At 35.7% G+C, this 22,174-nt stretch overlaps 1 protein-coding gene across 1 annotated transcript; it reads left to right on the forward strand.

Moving 5' to 3' along the window:
- The first annotated feature begins 624 nt into the window (after positions 1 to 624).
- Positions 625 to 21,540, forward strand: LOC102803246 (uncharacterized). The gene is made up of 14 exons (XM_078013946.2): positions 625 to 1,069; positions 2,435 to 2,488; positions 3,629 to 3,892; positions 4,748 to 5,017; positions 5,939 to 6,569; positions 8,756 to 8,865; positions 9,856 to 10,019; positions 10,373 to 10,462; positions 10,767 to 10,875; positions 11,095 to 11,167; positions 14,233 to 14,290; positions 14,503 to 14,558; positions 14,980 to 15,055; positions 18,819 to 21,540. Exons 1-14 carry the CDS (start codon positions 625 to 627, stop codon positions 18,999 to 19,001), a joined length of 2,583 nt encoding a protein of 860 aa, XP_077870072.2. The 3' UTR covers positions 19,002 to 21,540.
- Positions 21,541 to 22,174: the final 634 nt, after the last annotated feature.

Raw genomic sequence — 22,174 nt, forward strand, 5'->3', positions numbered from 1 at the left:
AAACTAAAGCTATTATCAGAAACTCACATGTAGTAAAAATAATTATTCACACATTTCTAACAAAACAATTTTAATATGTTAAAAGGATGTATTTCGTTTTGGTTCACGGCTCGGCATTATACATTTGACAGCGTTAGATGCTGACTGTAACCGCTCCGTGAGTGTCCATTATCCCCTACACTATTTACTACATGTGTTCACGACGTGCTTTCAATTTCAATTTGTAATTGATTACATAATAACGCAAAACGTCTCATAAAAATAACACAGACTCTTCTAGATGTGTAAGTGCGTTGCCATATGCAAGACCAGTTTATGTATCAGGTGTTGTTGCCACTTCATTAGTATTCAGCGTAGCTGTCTCTCCCGAGATCACCGGAATCTGCCAGGCGACCGTAGGGAATGTATATGCTAATCTGAATAGTATTGCATTACGTGTATCTTTCATTATATTTCAGTCCGAACAACCGCCCACCGTAAAAAAAAACAAGCATCTCGTTACGATAGTAGCAGTCGGTATCTTTTGGCAGAACGTACGCTACTGATCGCGGGTTTGACTCCATGGGCGAACTCATAATGCGAGCTGCATGGGCTCCTTGTAGCAGAAGATAGGATACAAATATGATGAGTGAACAGATAGAGCTGGAAGAGGCCAAACTGCCATTAAATCAACAACCTAGGCGAAGCAGCGACAAAAGATCTAAACGTTTGCTTAAGGAGAAGCGGAAAAGTATCGGTAACATAACGCGAAGTTTTGCGTTGGGGACGTCAAGTCACGGAATACCGAGGATAGCGGCCTCCAAGACGGTGCATCGGAGGAGCATATGGACGCTTGTTGTGATCATTGTTCTCTCTGGATACATCACGCACATGACGGAACTACTGCGACATTACTTCGAGTACCCCGTACGGATTAAATCTATTGTGGAGAGGAATGGATCATTGCAGTTCCCCGCCGTCACTGTGTGTAACAATAATAAACTACGACTGAGTCAGCTATTGCAAAGTTCCGATTACGGGCATGTATTACAAGATTTACTGCGAGCCACCGGTGTGAAGGAAGGAACAGGTGAGGGACTATTGAATTGAGTCCACAGTGATATAAATTCCCCCATGGAATATCTTTTCTACTGTAATGGGGAAAGATATGTATATATGTCTATACACAGGCGAATCTCTAATTACACACCTGTTACAGTGCATCAATTTTGGCATACTTTAGCATTGGTGTGGGATAAATCGCCTTTGCTATTCACCTTCCAACACAATACAATACAGTATAATTACTTCTAATTAAACTAACCACGCTTGTCTGGTAAGACATGTGGGCGCTGTGAGCGTGTATATGTAATGGCTGCGACACAAAAATGATTGATAGACAAAATTAACGGATTTACGTTGATAAATGTGTTTTAAACTCTTTTAATTTATGGCGTCCATTAATTTTCAACCTTATATTCATAATTTGAAAACTTTAATTTGTTTACGATGGTAAAACAACACATCACGTGACAATCATCCTTCGTTGGTGTATTGGAATACATAGATACCTACAAGCATTTTCTGTTTATTGTATGGTAGATATCCTAACAGATAATTAGAATTATATCCGTTTTCAACAATGCTTTGTTTATACGACTTGACTGACATGTGTACTGTGTAGGTAGGTATAAATAAACTCGATATACAGCAGTATCTATCTCATCTTAGAAGTAAAGATTAAATTACATGGGTGATTTTTGATCAAGTTATTTTTTACGCGAGGAACCGTCCAGGTGAAAACGGAGAAAAAATCGGCGAAGTATAATGCCCTGACAAAGTCATTATTCATATGATTAGATATAATGCATAATTTTGTGCAAAATATATTTTTCAGTCAATCAAGCAATTGATCTACGTACAAAAATTAGGATAAGAGGAATCACCACTACGCTACTAGTTCTTTTAGTTCAGATTCGTATTTAAAAAAACTCGCTCCGAAATTTGAATTTATAACGCACAGTAGAGATGCAAAAATATAAAATATGTGGATAGTAGACATTCATCTTACTAACATTATACATCGTATTCATCTAAAAGAACAGCAGTTATAATTCCGAACTCCCTTTTCTTTCATGTCACATGTGAACTGTAAATGATCTGAAATTTAATTCGGAATACAATCGCAACCTCGAATTACTACCAATTACGGCACGGAATTCGTGCTTTGAAATTTCCCACACATTAATATATTTAACAAGGCATCATCAGTGAGATTCTGTTAACGTTCCGCGCAAACCAGTTGGAGGTGATACGCGATATGACACCGTATAACTACCGATACCATTATGTTGCTTGTAACGAACACTTCTAGAGTTAAATTAAAACACAACATACCCCAACACGTATATTTGACCAACATTTTAATACAAAAATACATTTTGTTTTTTTATAGAATACAGCCAAAGGAAACGCAGATATACAGATGGTGACGAAAATAAACCTGCGGGTAAATTAAATGATATTTATTTTTGGAATGCGAAACAGGTTTCAAGTTTGCGAATAGCATGCTGGTTTATCGTATACGCATATTTGGTCGAATCTGTTATTATTAGAAAACCATAAAATGATATGAGCCATTAATTACAAACGAGTTGATCACTTATTGGCTGCCAGGTTATTTTGTTATAACTCACCTTGCTAGATTCACATGAGTTATTTGATCGCATTTACTTACATTAATCAGGGGCGGATCTAGGATTCTGGAATAGGGGGGGGGGGCGATAAGTTGGCCTAAGGCCAAGTTCGTGAGCGCAGATGGCGCGAAACCCTGTTGGTTGTTTAAAATAGGGAGCCGCGCCCCCCTCGGCCCCCATCTAAATCCGCCAATGTTAATTTGTATCTGCCAGATGCGGCTTCGGCGACCAGCGGTTGGGCGACGGAGGCGCATTTGCTTGCGAGAATGCGCGTATGCGTCCGACCGCGCGCAGGAACAGCCATGATGTAATATCATTATATATTCCCAATACAACTGTAGTCGTTTTGAGCTACCCATATTTTATTCATGACTCAAGACATGATGCCCGAGTGGTTCTGCATGTTTTCACTACATTCGTGTTGTGAACTAAGCGAGGAACAAGCTCTTGAATACGGATTAATTTTAGTCGTAAATATATGTTTGTAATAAAAGCCCAGTAGTCAATGTGAGCGATGTTGTAAACAATCGAATCTCACGACATCAATATATTGCCATAACAAAATATTCGCCAGAATTTTCAGCTGTGAAAACCTAGTAACGCTTAGAATAATAATACTACTGATATTTAGATATCAAGTTTAGATTTGCAAGATTGGCATTTCTTCAACGATTTAATTTAACGGCTGTAGACTAACACCGACGGGAAATACGTGTTCAATTTCTGGGCATGCATCTAATTCACTCTTAAAATACTGTGTAATTCTAACTCCTAGGAAATGTTCCTGTCAGAGTGGAAACAAAATGTCATCTCACGGCTGCCATGCCGTATAAATGCTACAAAAACTCGACGCGTGCTACACATAAAAATAATTAGTTTGGCCAATGAATTGCATGTGTGTAAGACGAGTTGTAATATTGATTTCACTTATTTTGCCATTTATTGGATTGCAGCCTTAGAGGCACAACAGTGTGTGACTGAGATGCATGTTGATAGACGAGGAGGCGCAGAGTGGAAAACAAAACCCACAGAAAGGGTAGACTCTTCCGGAGCATGCTGCAAGTTATGTGAGAGTACCACAGGTTGCGTGACATGGACGTTCGATAAAACTACGTCTGCCGATAGTGGAAACTGTTGGCTGAGCGAAGATAATGTTTCTCAGGTCAGATCGAATTGCTGCAATTCTGGGATTGTACGAAGGTCCTCACAGGATACAGGTGAGACGATTGATAAACTATGTCTGCGTTAATGTATTACATATAGAGTCAAATGTAATTGCGGTCTCCAGTATAATATGCACATTTATCATACAGAGGGAATAATTGGGTACATGTGAACACGTTGTACACATTTCCCTCTCCATGTTGAAGTTTTCTAAAAACCTGATGATCTAAACCCAATCCTGGGGGGAAAATTCAGGCAGGCTGTTATCTGATCTTAGGCAAGAACAGTTGTTTATAAATCACTAGGAGGAGTTAGTTTGCATCGTGTAATCTTTGAAACAGTGGGTGTAGGAAGTAGACGTTTTGTTAATTACCGCAGCGTCTGTTTAACAACAGGAACAAATGTGAAATCGCGTGCAAGGTGATGTTTTAGGGTACATTAAACTTACCTATTTTTAAATTTGTTTAGGGACTCTTTGGAGAAGCGTTACATTTATTTGAATAATTGTTTGCTAGAACGCTAAAGAACATCAAGAACTAATTGAGAAAACGGAATTTATCGAGTTTATTGAGTATGAAAAACGTGTGCAAATGTTCGTACCAGAACACTATAATTACCGTAATGAGAATCAAGTTATTCTACTCTGTAATGTGTTCAAAAACTACACAAGCGTGAAAATTAACATGTTGTTTTTGTTATTTGTTTTATTTTGTTTTCTATTATTCAATTAACTGCACTACATGACTTGTACACCACATTCATTTCTTGTGTGATAATACATGTGTAATTTGAACACTCAATAGTTACTTATACTTAGGTGCTGTATTATCATTGCACAGCGATTGCGTATTATGCTACGTTTATTGATTTTCTCAAATCGATTACCTATGTTCAATTCAACTTTTCAGGAACCCTGCACGTTCAAGTAGATACTAATTGCAATACTAAAGAAAACACCTCTATAATTGGTGCTGAGATTTTTCATAACGGCAGCGCTCAACGCAACAGTTCCGATGAATGTTGTGCGTTTTGCTCCGAAACCCCGGAGTGTCTGGCATGGACCTTCAATACAATTAGTGACGATGAACCGGGAAATTGTTCCTTGAAAAGTTCGATTGAAAGTGAAGTGTATCAAGTCTTCCGTTACTCTGGAGTTACACGAGAACTAAACAAGTCAGGTTGGTATTGTCACTCTTTTGTACATCATTTATCATAGTTTTATCATCTGTAGATGTAGATACCAAACTGGGCGGTAAATATATACTGTAAAACCATTTATTTTCACTGACATTTAATTTCACTATTTTTTTATGTTTTGAGCATATTCACTGTGCTTTAATTTCACGAATTAGTCAAGGAAACAATGAGTTTTATTGTTATTGTACATGTTCATGTAGATTTAATTTAGCGATTTTCACTTATCAGCGAAAATAACGAAATTAAAACCCAGTGAATAATTAAGGCATTTACAGTATACATATACCAACAAATATATCTTCGAATTTCAGGATTAATGGCGAACACACAAACCTGCATACATTCACTTTTTATACACGAGTTGCTATCAATAAATCGACAAGTGCACTTACTAGCTGGATTGAAAAAAAAAAACAGTGATCCTATCGGCTGCCTCTTCAGACAGCTAATTGTGATTCCATGCATTCACATTTTCGAAGAAAGCTTAACAACATTCTAAATGAATTGATGAATTGCCTGAACATGAAAGTAGTAACATGACAACCTAATTGTTATTAATATGGTGTGAGTTCGTCTTTCGAAATGAGTAGCCACTGAAACTAATTTCAATTCACTAATCTATAAAGCATGTAACATGATAAATACCACAGTCACTACACAGCGAATACGTAATACAGCTAAAGCTATCGTGTTCTCAACATTTGTTGTTGGGTTGTGCATGCATATAACCCGCTTCGTCCTCAGTACGGTCATATCAAAATACATATTTTACTCCTATGATAAATATATACAATAAATGAAATGTATTGTACATGCCGCAATATAATATCTTTTCATACGTTTGATTTGTTTTATAGTATGATTGTAAGCAATGTATTTACAATGTTGCTATTTTCTTGTAGTTGCGATCAATGCAACAGAAGGTATCCACTGCTCGATCGACTTAAATGTGAGAAGAACGGGATTTGACATGACTAATGCGAGTGTAGAAAGCAAAGCCAGTCCCGAGGACTGTTGTGCAATGTGTTCCGACACCAACGGCTGTGTAGCGTGGGAGTTTGTGAAACACGGGGATTCACTCGGTGATTGTCACCTGAAAGATTATGTGCCCATGCCTGAAGCAAATGATTGTTGTGACTCAGGTATAGTGGGCATCATTGAGTCCGGAAGTACACAAGTTCCTGTCCGTACAACGTCTAGTGCAAACACTCCAGCATACGCTATTTATGTTGACGTCGATAGTAACCAATACGAGCCTGAAGCTAACAGTAGTGTTTCATTTGGAGTAGGAAACAAAGACGTGTTAACAACTATTTTCGATGATGTGGTAACTGATAGTGATGTGTATACGGATTTTATGGGCTACTGGAATAAAACGTCTGATATATTAAGCCAGATGGATGGCGAATCTGCTGACTTAAAGTTGTCACAACTCATTCGCAGTATGTCTCAGGCTGAGATTATGGACTATGGCCATCAAGTACAGGACCTCATATTGGAATGCTCCTACAATCAAATGGATTGTACAGACAGGTACATACACAATCTTATGTCGAATTTGAGGGTTTTTTTTTTTGAAATTGTGATGAGTATTTAAGTAAATATATAATTAATGATTCAAGGATCATACCAGAAACAAAACTACATAGTCGAGTAGAGTGAAACACATTATGCCAAGCATATATACCCGATTGTCAGTTCCATGTGCGCGATCTATCCAAGAAAAAACTTGCAAGAGAAGATCGGCGACGATGTGGTATTCTAGGTTAATTTAAATACTCACCTGTAGTGCAACAACCAGAAACATGAATATTTGTGACACACAGCTGGTCGAAAACTTTTTTGGATAACATAGCTGCATACGTCATTCGAGCTATATTACACATATAACTTAACTAAAGTTTGTTGTCACCGTATGATCAAAGTGCTGTCTTTTTGTATTAGCCCTATTTTGTTCTCTTTGGCTTTCGTTTAATCATAATAACAATATTGCCATACGTGAACTAAAACACCACTATGTATATCACCACATGTAAAGGTACATTGACGTTAATTGTATGTATGTGCATTATGAAAATGCATACATATGTTTTGTCGAGACAAAAAATACTCTATTCCGCATTAGAAAACGTTTTTGATTTGGTCAAATGATGTTGTATACAGGTAAACATCACAGATTCATATCGTGTATATTATAAAAAGGCACGTGAATCGGAGAGAATTGAATTCTAATCTAAAACATTTACATAATTTTCTATCATTACGAAAAACTGTATACCGCATTTCACACAGTACTCACGTAATCTGAGGATAGTGGAGTCTGTTGTAAGGCAATAACGTCATTCAATAGCCAAACCTAGAAACTGACGTAGGATTCAATAATGGCGTATTCATGCATCTAATTATTCTATATGTAGAACTAGTGAATTGTTAAGCGTGGCCGGAAATCCGGTACATGTACATGTTAATGCAGTCATTTGCATTTGTATTTATAAAACACCGGTAGACGGATCGGAATTCCGTTTATTAAACCTTCACAACGTAATTGTAAGGAGAATACATGTTTCACGTCGCACGCATTTAAATGAAATACATGCCTAAACTTTTAAATGTGGCAGATGTCGAGAAGGGAACCGTTGAACTGAGTATGTCGGATATGCATCTCACATTAGCAGAAATATCTACAATCAATCATATTTTATATTTAGAATGACTACTATATGAGTATTATCGCATAGCTTCCATAAATCGTTTTCATTAACTATTAGTGGTATGTGTGTCTTAAAATAACTAAACATAACATATCCATCTCGCAAAGACATGGAAGTTAACATTTGTGGAGGATGTATTGATATTCGCCATATCCCCTCAATTGGGTTTATTTAATTTACATTTTAATTCGGACGAAGTACAACATAGTTGGTTTATGCAATTGTACCCCGTCGCGTCGTCTCATTTAACGAACATACGTTGACATGGCACGAATACAAGATATGTGAGTTGTAGATTTCCTATACGATTGGGTATGTTATTTTCACTTTACAATTACAAGTAAAAAATAATTGATATATTTAACTGATATAAATAAACGTGGGGTGTTTTACTTTTTCGGTGAATTCTCTCATTATCAGTTACTCAAACACGTGAACAAAGGTCATCAATCGTTTTTTTCAGATTTGACCAACTTCAGACCAAACTTCGCCTTGAAATTCACAGATGGTTGGCTACTGATTGGTCATTCTGCTTCATTGTTTTATACGCTGGTGACAAATGCCCATACAACCCATCGAGGGTTATTTCGAGCACAACATTGACAAATATATACTAACATTAAGTATTAAATTAAGAGAGTAATTATACGGTTAGATTTATATTGAAAATCTATATAACAAGGAATGCATATTCTGTATCGATGTTAGTTCCAGACAGACTAAAACCTTTTATGTTTGCCTAGTCGTCTTCATCTGATTGTGATTCCACAAATCGGTATAACAATAAAACAAACCTGTTTTTTTTTCAAATTGTACGATCTTTGCATAAGTAATTATCAATAAGTACAGCTTATTAGGTGTAAAATCATCAGAACTACGATTGTATTTTCCATGGACCTCCCACGTGTTCTTTAGACGATTTGCATCAAACGAGTACTGCCTAACATATAATAGCCAATTCTCCCATATGGTTGTTGTGAATAACATTTGTTTTTTAATTGTTTGTAGAGATCTGTTATTACCAATGCAAGACCAGACATACGGGAATTGTTACACATTTGATTACGGAGAAGGAGACAAAGTCATACGATATTCTTTGAAACCAGGAAGCAATAATGGTAAAAAAATTATAAATCTCTATTCTGTAACAAACCCAACATACGGCAGCTATAGTAGAATATTAATTGTATTTTGGGTCACTGCTTGAACAGAATTAAAATGGCACAGATGGCAAACATTTTTTTCTGATGATCACAGAATACCTGCCTTAATAGATGTCTAGAATAACTTGATGTGCACCTTTTTACGCAACAGTGTAATTTTATCCGAGAATAAAACAAGTGTTTTTTTTTTCTCGGAAATATACATAATAACGCGAAGCTAGCTAATGAATCCAATGATTTCGTCGAATTGAATCAATAATAGTTATACATGCCTCGATCGGCGTCAACTAGTCGTTTGCAAGTAGCTTGGGGAATAAACAACACCCGGTCTTTAATGAAAATTTATATATTTATTCCCATGACTAAGATGCAATGCTTGTAACCCTAATTGCCCCAAATAACATTCACTATTATGGTAATATTTTACAGTTTTCCCCACTGCTACATTCCATTACAACTATGTTTGCACTAGCAATTGTATTTCTACACACACGTTATTCTTGTCACGTCTGTTAGCAAAAAGTCAGTATACACCAGCAACATTATATATGACTACTGATTCGGGTCACCGGTTCATTGAGCGATGTCTGCTAATTATATTGCAATTTAGGTAAAATTTCCAACGGGCGCTAGTATGGCGTCGTCACTGCGGTGTGAACAGCTTACATCGGCATTAGAAGACAATTTTACCCTTCGTGATGCAATTTGCTCAGATTGCCAAATGTTTACAGCAAGTATTACATCAACTAACTTGGCGTATTCAGAGGGAACACACTGATTAACCTTAAGCCTCATGACTGCATAGCAAAAAAAAAGTACTTTCCTTTTCTCCCATATGATGATGAATATAAAGCGCATATAATTGCATATGCAATTACTTTCCCAATATTGTATGAGCAAACATTTAGATTTCAAAACTGACATGTGATATGTAATCTTTTCCAGGATTGAAGCTGACTCTTAATGCGGAACAGAATGAATATATTGGACCAGTTAGTCAAGGTGCTAGCTTTCGTGTCGTTATCCATTCACAAAACTCCATGCCGTTCCCAGAAGAGAAAGGTATTGATATACAGCCTGGTACATCCACAACGTTAGCAATAAAACTGGTAAGTCACTGCCAACCAATGTGTATTATGAACATAAACGACATGTATGACGTCATATATTAGGCCATCTTGTACTTGGACAGGTTATATATTGTATGCTTTTAATGAACGCATTTATATGAAGAGATACATTTAATATAACAAGTTGAAGTTAAGAACAACATGAGTACATGAGTCTCTTATTTATTTATTTATTTATTGATTAATTAATTAATTAATTAATTAATTTATTTATTTATTTATTTATTTATTTATTTATTTATTTATTTATTTATTTATTTATTTATTTATTTATTTATTTATTTATTTATTTATTCATTTATTCAACTTAATTTTATTCTTATTTATCACAGACAACACAGGAACGGATGGGACCACCGTATAGTAACTGTACCTTTGCGGATCAATTAAGTCAATTCGATGAATACAGTTACACGATGCTGGTAGGACAATTTATGTAGTCTTCTACTTTCTTATTTCAGTATAGCAGATGATATATTCCTATTTTGATCAAAGTTGTTCTTTCTTGGTTATTTATATCTGTAATTTACAACAGAAATGTTCGATGATTTAGTACAAATGGAGGTAAAATTCTATAATGTGAATCAAATCAGCAATAAATCAACGTCCATCAGTCAGCTGAATTTGTTTTTCTTGTATAGATGACATATTACCCTAGTTCCCTAGTTTTACTAGTGTATCTTCATAATGGAAGCTTATGACACCGTATTTTACTCTTTGAACTAGGCTTGTCAAAAGGAGTGCATCGAAAAGTATCTATACGCACGCTGTGGATGTGTCGATATGGTATCTGAACTCCCCGTTTGCATGGGATTCGTAGTCAACGCTACACAAGGTGAATACACTACGTGTTTGATAATTAGTACGTAAGAAGCATGTAATCACAGGATTAAGATCGGAAATTACAATTCTAATCCGGCCTTGACAGATAATATGCCTGCCGAAATCTCGTTATACAAAGGAAAATCTATTATTCAAATGTAATTAAACTTTCGCAATAGGATTTTCTGCATCTGTAGCTCGATATGAATATAATACAGCTTTTATTTTCCAGAAATGTGCCGAGAGTTTGTTTATTTCCTTAGTCGGCACGAACTGCTGCCCTGTAATTGCCGGCCTACTTGCAGGTAAGCCGAGTTGTGAAATGTTTGTAATGCCGACTATAATGAAATAGTATACGATAAACATTAGACATCAAGTTATTCGATTTTAGAAAGTAGTATTCAATCCATTTAGAATTTAAGATTTTTTTCAGATAATTTCTTCGTTTGTTTAAGAGCCTTGCGGTTTGCATATTTTATGAAGGTCAATACATCATATGATCTCGTATGTTTAATATTTAACCTTTTGACATTTACGCTCGTGCAAGAAAATTTACCTTTCTGTTATCACTCGAAATCTCTACGAATTACTCATAGGACAATTTGCAATAATGTCAATAACGCGATGCATAATTAAACACGTCTGTGAAATAAGTGTTCTACGATATTATCATACTAAGAAACACGTATTTATGAAATAAACACATCTGAGGCCTATGCATTTCTAGGTGCAGTGTATCAAAACAACATATTCGCACACTTGTTATTAACATTTATTTCGTCTCATCCTTTGCTTCACTTCTTCATCTGCGCATATTTAACCTAATGTGAAGACATTTAATGTAAACATGGTGACGTTTATTCTATCCATAACAGAAAGAATCTTTCGTACTGAAAGTCGCGAACTGAATGCATATAACATATTAGCTTGGTCATGTGATACTTGTATGTTTCTCGAATAGGTCAGCACCAAGTAATATATACGAACAAGTATGAAACATATTCAGAAAGTTTATTCATTAATAGGGACCCTTTAATATGCGATTAGCTCAGCATAATGATAGTTAATTCATTCGATTGTAAATTCGATTTTGCCAAACTTAGGCAGGCGAACATTTAAATGTGTTTGACATATCATGTTTAGTGAAATTGCCTGTATTCGCATTTGTCAGTATAACAAACGAGTTTTTTCATGACACCCTTGTCGATAGAATCAACCTTGTAGACAATTTTCAATAACATCCCAGCTTTTGCAAATTATTATGTGTATGAAGTAAAAACAACAAGAGAAAACTGTAATTTTAGTGTAACACACTAAACGAAGTATAACATCATTTGCATTTATTCACATAGTGCATTTGGTTTCTATAATGAATAATGCATGCTGATAATCATTCGTCTGTGTGCAGAATACTCCATACAGGTTTTTATACCTATTGATTTTGACATTGCCATTGATACATGCTGTTGGATGGTTTATTACCGATGAAATATTGTATATGGCAACCCAGACATAAATATGGTGGTTATGTGATTTAAGACGTTTAATTTAAATAGCCCAGCATATGCACACCTATTTAATATCATAACAGTAATAGTATTTTGTTTTGTGCATAAGACAGCAAGAATGAAGTCTTTTTGGCAAAAACCAACAACATCGACTGTTGTTATACATGTGAATAAGATCAATTGCTATAACAAACAGTATCATCATCGTTATCATCATCATCATTAACATAGCTGATTTGAATTTGCACTCACGTACTAACACACATTTTTTTAATACCATGTATCATACGATTATAGGACTCACAGTTTAGTGTCGCTAATAAAACAAATATGTCACAATGTCGTAGAAATATAATTTCTACATCAGGCTAATTATTACTCCTAACTGCCTCATCCCTGTTGCGGGTTACAATTTATAATTTATTGACAATATATTTATCCCCAATGGGCATCGTGAGTAGTGAACTAATAGACATATATTCACATCATAAATAAGTTCTTGTACCTATAATGAGATCGTATTTTCATAAACATTTTATGATATTTTTAACCGTATATCTATATAACCTCGGGTTTGTTCATACACTCGCACATATGTTACACACATGTTATTTGTTCGTCCTCCTGTTTTCTATTCTAAGACATAAATAGATTGATCGAGTGCACCGTATACGTACACACTGAACAAACATGTTCCTAAATCCAATTATATTTGTGCCTAAAGAAAGGGTGATGAGGTTTTTTTTTTTGGATTTGCATCTACTCAAATCATGCTATTATAGTACGTAACAAATTACATTTGATTCTCATCTTCGCGGACTATTAGAGAAACAAGATTGGTGCAGACACGGTAAGACGTATAATAGCTGTGTTTTGAACACATACTCAGCAATACACTGAAAATAATTCACTCACTAGCGGCCATTATCTAATTGCTGAATTCCCAAACACATAACCATGACAACACGTAAAAGTCAGGTCACTTACAATCATGGACTGATCATCAACGGTACTAGAGGCTTTCAAATCATTTGATTCTGTTGGAAAGACATTAAATGAAAAATATGTTTTCTTAAACCGGTCAATGGTTGCATAGTAGCATCGGACTTACGATCGGTGGACCAGAGTTCACGAGACCGCTACCCAGACCCAGTTAGAATGCTAAATCCACTCGACAAAATCTTGGTAGAGGTCCGCAGGTGCTGGTTATCGTTGGCCACACAACCCTGTCACGCAATCCTACACTAGAACAGATCTGTGTGGTAGCATACATTACATATACGTCATCATTCGCACTTGTAAATTACACATTAAAAAAGTCAGGAAAAACAACAGTGACTTTCGATGTCTCGAACTGTCGCCTAACATAAACATATTTAAAAAAATATGTTTTGAACTATTTCATTATCAGTTCTATGCAAATCACGATTACAGTACAATTGAGCAAATGTATATTACTGCTGAATTCTGGATAATTTTCTAAAAAAATGTTTTGGTATATGTATAGGATTGTTTTTAACTTTCATTTTAAAAGTGTCATAAAACGTTAGAAAATAGTATTAGAGCGCCACTGTCGCCGCGCCGCGTTCTGTTTGATACGCGTCTCATGTTTGTTCACACGACATTGAAAACGTGACTGAGCGCTTTAATGAAACTGAACAACTTTATTTCGTTACATTCATTTCTATATTCAATTAAACTACATCGCACTGAATAGCACGTGTGTGACAAACTAGTTAATATGTAGCATAGTATATGTACATGCATTGATTTCTTTACTCACTCATAATTACTTTTAGGTTTGGTAGGAAAACATGGTAAATCGTAATATTATTGTTATTACTATTCTATATTTTTTGCAGAGAAGTGCAATATTCAACAACGGTTTCACAAAAAACATGGCCATCTGATAGATATATGGTGAGTTATACAACACTGTCATTTTTTACAAGGAGCGAAGCTATAAATGGTGCATTATTAACATTTAACGATCTATTTAACTATATAATGCTTTACAATACTGTCTTACGTATGTGTATCCAATTTATCTAAACGTCGTTGTGTTTTTTTTTGTGAAAGTGAAAGATTGCAAGAAATGCATAACTTCAACTAATAAAACATTCCTCTCACAGCCTTATTTCATGCAAACGGTTGCAAAAAGCGGATTACATGATGCCTCAGCAGTTAGGTGGGTAGTTGTTCAATAATTCATGTTTTATCAACATCTACAAAAAGCGTACACACGCCCACACATTAAACACGGTTTAAAGGCGAAACCTTCTATCCTGCTTCCCTGAAGTCTTCAGTGAGAATCATTACGGCCAATGACATCATGACTTGACTATTTAATTACTGCAACAAATTACTGCAGGACTGATCAATCTCATGGTTTTAACATTGCTTGTCTACTGATTAACACTGTCCACTCAAGCGACATTGAAGAAAAGTAAAATAGTATATACACGATAGTTGTAATGCTGTTATTTATATATATAGTCTGTTAATCATATAATAATCCTCGAGGATATTTTATTTTGATACTGGTGAACAAGCCGCACATCACCTTGCCATATGATATTAACGTCATGCTTATTATAATTGTCTTTCAGAAATAATCTTGCCAGGGTTGAGATATATTTCGAAGAATTAAATTATATAGTGCACCGTGAAGTCGCGGTTTATCTGGTAAGTGTATGTGGTTCGCATCCCTATCTCAATTTGTGTCGCATTTTATCAAGAGTCTATCAAAACGTGCAAGTTGTTAATGTGTCATATCGCCTCGAACACTATGCATGGTAACCAGTTTTATTAGTGACGTACATTGCCATATATACTCGTTAATCTGATGTTGTATATTTCGCGTAATATGTTAAATTGTTCTCATTTGATGTGTCTACGATATAAAGGAAGAAGTCGAACGCTTATACACTATGTAGCGAATATCGAGCGGAATTGGAATTTATAATGTCGACTTATGTATAGCGACGTAGTTGTGTTTTTTCGAACTTCCCTCGTACGCTTATCTGGGCAAATGTGTAGGCCCTAGTGTGACGTCTACTCTGTGTGCAATTAAATGACCGTCCAGCCATGATTAGTACTCGCCAATCTACAGTCTATAATGCTTCGATGTCTGCATCTGACACAAATGTTTGACCCGTCGGTGCATGAGAGCATAAATATACATCGTGCAATGGGGCGAGAACAAACATAGAGAAACGTGCGACAGCGTTCAGAAGACCTGTCAACAATAAGACGTTTAAAAACAAATTGTATTTTTTTTTATTAAATTGATGGTATCTATATATGTATAGTGAGTAAACAGGTGCACACATTAGTGTACAATGAATAATCGTGAAGTTTCGTTAATAATTAAATACATAATATTAACAGTATTTATTTTTATTTTTTAATAACGACGAAGAATAAAAGAGATCATATAATATTAATGCGACGCTTTGCGTTCAGCAGTGAAATCGGGCGTATATGCATACTCAAGTGTTTTGTTTCAAATAATTTATTTCACTTTAATATCGAGGTAAATGCACTAAAAAATATCCAATGCTACATTGAAGATTTTTGTGAAATTATATAATGTGCAGCTGCGCACGAAGCATATAAAGTATATAATAATGTTAACGAGGGAACGCTTACTAGGAATGGAGCAGTGATGTGAGGTAAACGACGTACACAGCATTCAGACTCATAATCTTATCTGAACCCCATATGTTAACAACTGAGTTCATTGTCGTCATGAAATTAGAAATCATCATATGCGAATGATGGCAGTCAATTTGGAGCTCTGAATTGCAAATTGAGTTGTTATGCTAAAATGACATGACGAGGATCTCGGGCAATCCACATTGTTTAGAATGACTACTGCGCTCCGCGTCGCGCTGCGGCCAGTCGTACGAACAACACGTTGATTTGTTTTTAAACGGAACAAGACGAAATAATGTAATGAGAATTTGGTATTTTGTTTTGGTGAATAGTGTCAACAAAAGCATAAAAAATGGCTTGCTATATATGAGGCTACGAACGAACACATGACTATTAACACGAGTATCATTTTGCTGGGCCCAATTCGTTAGTAAACTATATAGCTCTAATTCTCTCACTTCTTCACATATAATGCGTGGTGGTCACATCGCGTTAGATGAGTTGTTATTTCAATGTACATATAGAATTGTTCTGGGTTATAAAGTCCGATCTGAGATAAGACGTCGAGACCGTAGACAAAAACATCATATCGTGGATTGGGAGACTTTATATTCAGAATGATTTGGGAATGTGGGTTCAATCTGACCTATATATATATATATATATATATATATATATATATATATATATATATATATATATATATATATATATATATATATATATATATATATATATATATATAAATAAATGCGTGAAATTCGTACTTGGTAAGGAATGTAATGCCTCTATTTCCAAATTGAATATACTGAAAAAAATTCTAGAATATTTATTATACAAAACGTGAATGCAGTACACGTGTAAATGATCGTTGACCTCACGATTTGTGTAGGCAATGTTCTCATAAATAGTTCCCACTCATTCATAGTCATGATCATACTCGAAACGTCATATACTAGTATAAGCTCACAAGGCAATGACCTGCATCATGTTTTATGTAGCTCAATGAGCAGCGTGTCTATCACACCGCCAGCTGCGTTATCCAGGATTCGAACCCCTTGGCACAGCAAGATTTGGCCAAGGTTACATCTGTGGTGTCACGAGTTCTATGCAAAATTCGCGGTACAATTTATGAAAACAATGAAATTTGACCTGATCCTAGTTGTGCGTATACTGAATTTCGTACTAAGCACGTCATATAACCGGACTGGAAAACAGGAGATTTGGTCTATATAAAGTCCTGTAATTGACTATTCTATTTGGCCGAGTATCACTATTTATTTTGAATATTTTTTTCAAATCTGCTTTATAAACACAACATGCCAAGTTTCCAAGTCTGATTCGTGTCAATGTTACACTTGTAATAATACATATTGGCGCTAAAAATGATTTAAAACTCATAAATTGTTTTTATACTCATTTTTCAGCATCTAATTTTCCACATCTAATTAAATTCTTAAAACACGTGCTAGGATAGTTGGTGTTTGCCGGTGCGAAAGATTATCGTAGAAAAACATTACCGCTTTACGTTGTATGTAATGCACTGCATTTTGTATCACGGCGCGATATCACTTAGGTACACGTATTGTTAAAGAAAATAAGTAATTAATGAAAAACCAAATGTGAAAGGCGTGCTTAACTCACCTCGATTGAAGAGGATATCCGAATGTTCCTCTTTATTCAGCTGAGTCAACTTTTCCAATACTGTAATTTCTATAGTTGACCTGGCTGGTTTAATTTTGGTCATTTTCGACCAATATTGAATTATAAAAGTAAACAAACAATCTACATCCTCATTTGGGTTTAAACTTGGTACTTTGAACTAAATGTGCCCTTGATGTACGTCATTTTATTTTTCGGAGCGAGTTCGAAGTTCGAAGTTTTGTTTTTTTCTCAATGCAGATCCGGATGCACATATCTTACATACCTAGGCCGATCAAGTGCAAATTTCAAACAGACATCGTATTGGACACATATATTTTTGACATCAAATACAAAAATTGTATACTGGTAGTAATCATGTTTAACATCAGGTCGTATATTTAACTCATTTTCAGATACCCAATAACTGGTTAGATTAGAACTTTGTGGATCTGGAGGCATCTCAGTTCGTTCCTCGTGCACATTATATCAATTCACACTTATTTGTTTACTACACTAATGTTGACTTTCATTAAAAGCTGGACGGGGACTACATCACTCACAGCACCGTCCCTCATTGAGGGACGGTGCTCACAGTGACTTGTTTCAAAAGCGTCGAAGCGTGAAATGCAGTTACAACTATGATTCAGTTTAAATAAATTTAATTCTGTACGGAATTATGCCACACAAACATGTTATTGATTTACAAACTCCTCTGATGGCAGAACGAGGCGCATGTGACTTGATTTCCGGTACAATTACACATTAAATGTTGACGTGTTTCCAAAGTTCTCTTTCTAATGTCTTTGGTTCAATGAAACCTAGTGTGCAGTGTGTTATCGACAAGTGAAACTCGAGATCAACATACAAACACGTTTTGTCTATTTTCATATTACTAGTAATATGTAAAAATCAAAATTGCTGATACTCAATTGGTGTATGCTTTAAAAAAACGAGATAATATGTTAGTTAGAGTTAGGGCTAATCCACAACGACTCTTCAGTGAACAACTCGTCAATCGCACATGTTTCCGTTTTCCGGTGATGATGCTCAATGAATTTTTTCCCTGTAAGTGCATAACGTACACAAAGCAAATATTATCATATTAGTGCTACTTTTCCAACGTTACGTTTTGTTTATATACTTGCAGTCAGCCAATCTTTGGGCAGACATTGGCGGATCGCTCGGATTATGGATTGGCATATCCATCGTCACGTTGGTCGAAGTGTTGGAGTACATCATTGATCTTGCAGTCCATATGAAACGCAGAGGAATACAATGTCATCTTCTACCAGAGGCAGAGACAACGCTTAGGTCTCCGTTACGAACATAAAAAATAATAGCAGTTTTAAGACACAAAAATGTGTTCTGCGCCCTGATACGTGCATTTGAAACAACTATTTTTTGAACAATATCACAAGACAACATTTTAATATAAGTATTTGCTTTGTGCCTTTACTCTCAGCTGCCAATATGGTTTTATTTCACTGCTTACAGAGAGCAAACTGAAGGAAGCAACTCACAGTTGTGTTGTGATACATGTTAATTGGTCTACAGAAACTCGTCTGTGCCAACAGCGACTGATCTTATCCGGCCCTAACACGGCCACAGTGGGCAAACTCCGCTGGTTATGAAAATAACAACGACTCTTGTGAGTACTCAACCAATTATAGAAGGTAGCGTCGTCCTCCGACTCCCTAAATTGACATCGGATCATTACACAGAGACGCGTTAAGAATTGTCTATATCATAATTACGTTGTGCATACTAATAATTGGTTTAACGTACGTTCGTGCATACTAAATATATCACTCGATTGTTCAATGCATATAGATGTCGTGAAAAAATACAATTTGTAGCTCCATGTGGTACAAGGAACTTTAAAGAACGAATGGCAGAAGTTTCTTTCATTCTCGCAAATAATCTCGGATGACGTAAAGACGTTTTCAACATACTAGCCGCTCTATTTGTATTAAGTCAGAATGCACAAGTGAAATATCGGCCAGGTCGTGGCATGCTTGTCCTCTAACTCTGTAACTTATAAAGTATCTGTTGGCAATTAGCAGTGGCTACTGTCGCCATGATAAATTAATCGTATTGAACTCGGCATGCGTGTATGCATTCCAGTCGTTTTTTATGGAGACCGAGAGACCATGCCTCAATTGGTCGATATTCGTCGCTACAAGGCTCGTAATTACGCGAAAACTTTTTGTTGTCCAAAATCGTCACGTACTCTTTCTCAACTCTAATCACAAACATCTTCATCAGCAATAAGGGTCCGCCACTCATCCAGGTATCATCAAGCAGCGGACACCGACAGGCAACTGAATAGTTAGTATTCAGCTTGCTCCGTTGAGCAACATCATCAGGTGCTTGAAGCACACGGATCAACAAAAACGCAGAGCAATCAAAGAAAAAAATCAGTATTGTCTTTTGCAAATATCATTATATTATCGTGACAAAAACAACAATTTTCTCAAAATAACCGAAGATTCAAAAGACGGGCTTTTGAGAATATGACGCGTGTCATGTATTATCGTGAATAACATGGGGGTTCAGAGGTCGATGAAGTCATCCGAGCAATGTTTGATTGCAATGTAACTTTCTTGGATGCCGTGCATGGTTTGAAAAGCAATTGTTTAGAAAAACGCCATGCATGCTTTACTCCTGGTAACCAAGTATTTATGTTACGTTCCACTCAGTTCCAGTCACGGTACGTCATGCCACTAACGCCTATAATCTACATGACGTCATACTGTACGTCACTCGACTCGTGCCTGGAATCTTTGTAACATTCCACCCACTGTACGACAATATCTCATCCCGGCTAGCTATTAACCGTAGATTTGATTACGTGTTAATCATCTGTCATCGCAGTGGAATATCACACAGAATCTAGGCTAAGCTACCGAAAACTCTTAAAGCGGGGGTCATCTCCTGCGCATGCGCGGAAATTTAGTCCAAGGCGACGATAATAACACACGCTAAAAAACGCAAAGGCTCATGGGTAGACGGTTGTTTGTAAACAGTGACACGCTATGACCATCTGACGCATGCGCAGGTGACGACTCCCCCGCTTTAACATTACGTAGAATTGGTTTCCGGCGTCGAAATACATGCTACAGACTCTCACGATTGTGTCATCAAGTATAACATATGTTTGTTTGTTAATTCTACATTCCCGCTGGGTGTTGTATAATTATTATGTCAAGACAGGTTATTGTGAAGTAAGATACCTATATTTGTGCGTCACCCGTACAGGGACTTTAGCGAAGTAAAATATGTAGGATTTGCGAGAGAGGAACCCCAGAGTGTATTTATTCGCTTACGTCGGACGACACAGGGATATATATATAATTTTATTTCTTTTAAGCACTTTTCTTTATTTTCATGTTGTTAATCGGATATCATTATTTGTACATACTGATTTTTTTTAAGATTACATTTAATATTATTTTCCAACTTCCCGTGTCTGTATTATTTTCTGGGATGTTCGAGTGTGGGCCGAGGTTGTTTTGTTTTCCTTTAGTATTGCTCAATTTTGAAAAAAAAATCTTTCCAACAGAAACACAAGTGTACTACATTTTTAAAGTCTATGTACCATAAACCCAATTTAAAGCGTGCAGCTGGGAAATTATTAAAACGCGTATTTGTGTTTCTTCTGCTTCATTGCTTCATTGCTTTTTTTTATTTCTCGTTTTCATGTAATTTTATTTTTATTATTATTAATTTTATTTTGTTTTATTCATTTTAATTTACGTTATTTTCTATTTTGTCATTTATCATTTTATTTTTATTTTGATATTTATGATTATATTGTTTTTATTTTAGCTAGCAAAATTATTTTTATTAAAAAAATATTGTTTTTTACAGTTTCTGTGTGTTTATTATTATTATTGTTTGCTGTACTGCTGATTTATTTTTTGCAGCACTTCAGCCATTCTATGTATGTCTAGGTGAGTACCTGTTCATATTCCATATGCCTCATATCACTGTATATCACGTTAACATATGTGTAAATATTGTCCATGCAAAATCTGGTTACAGCAGCCACTCAATACACACGCTATATTCTATAGGATACTTTCCTAAAACAAAGGCTTTAAAAACTTGATAGTTCATTAAAACAAGTATTGGGGAACCTAAGTAGGCTAGCTGTTGTGGGGTATAAAGTTTCATCCGTGATGCCTCAAAACAGTTGCAGGATCTTTATATACTCCTTACAATTAATCCTTGTTGTGTCCAGACTAAAGCCACAACTTAAACTATATATTTAGTATATATGCAGCCTTGCACTGAAACTTTGTGATAGGTCGAGACACTCTAAGCAGATTTTAAGTATCATTTAATGCATCGCGACGTTTATTGAGTACTAGTTCGCTAAAAGTCACTTGACATTTTCTTGACATTTGTTTTAATTCTACTACTTCATTCATTGACTGACTCCCAATTTAAATATAATGCACCTACTCGCAGGCTAGTATCACTATAAAGTTTACAACATGA

This window comes from Saccoglossus kowalevskii, chromosome 3 (assembly GCF_978046115.1).
Source record: "Saccoglossus kowalevskii chromosome 3, keSacKowa6.1, whole genome shotgun sequence".
Taxonomy (NCBI): Eukaryota; Metazoa; Hemichordata; class Enteropneusta; family Harrimaniidae; genus Saccoglossus; species Saccoglossus kowalevskii.

Bases quoted from the DNA above. Each gene is read 5' to 3' on its own strand.
- LOC102803246 (XM_078013946.2), top strand. From the start codon at position 625: ATGAGTGAACAGATAGAGCTGGAAGAGGCCAAACTGCCATTAAATCAA. The intron at 10,020-10,372 runs GTAAGTCACTGC...TATTTATCACAG, and splicing joins CAACGTTAGCAATAAAACTG to ACAACACAGGAACGGATGGG. The intron at 15,056-18,818 runs GTAAGTGTATGT...ATATACTTGCAG, and splicing joins GTGAAGTCGCGGTTTATCTG to TCAGCCAATCTTTGGGCAGA.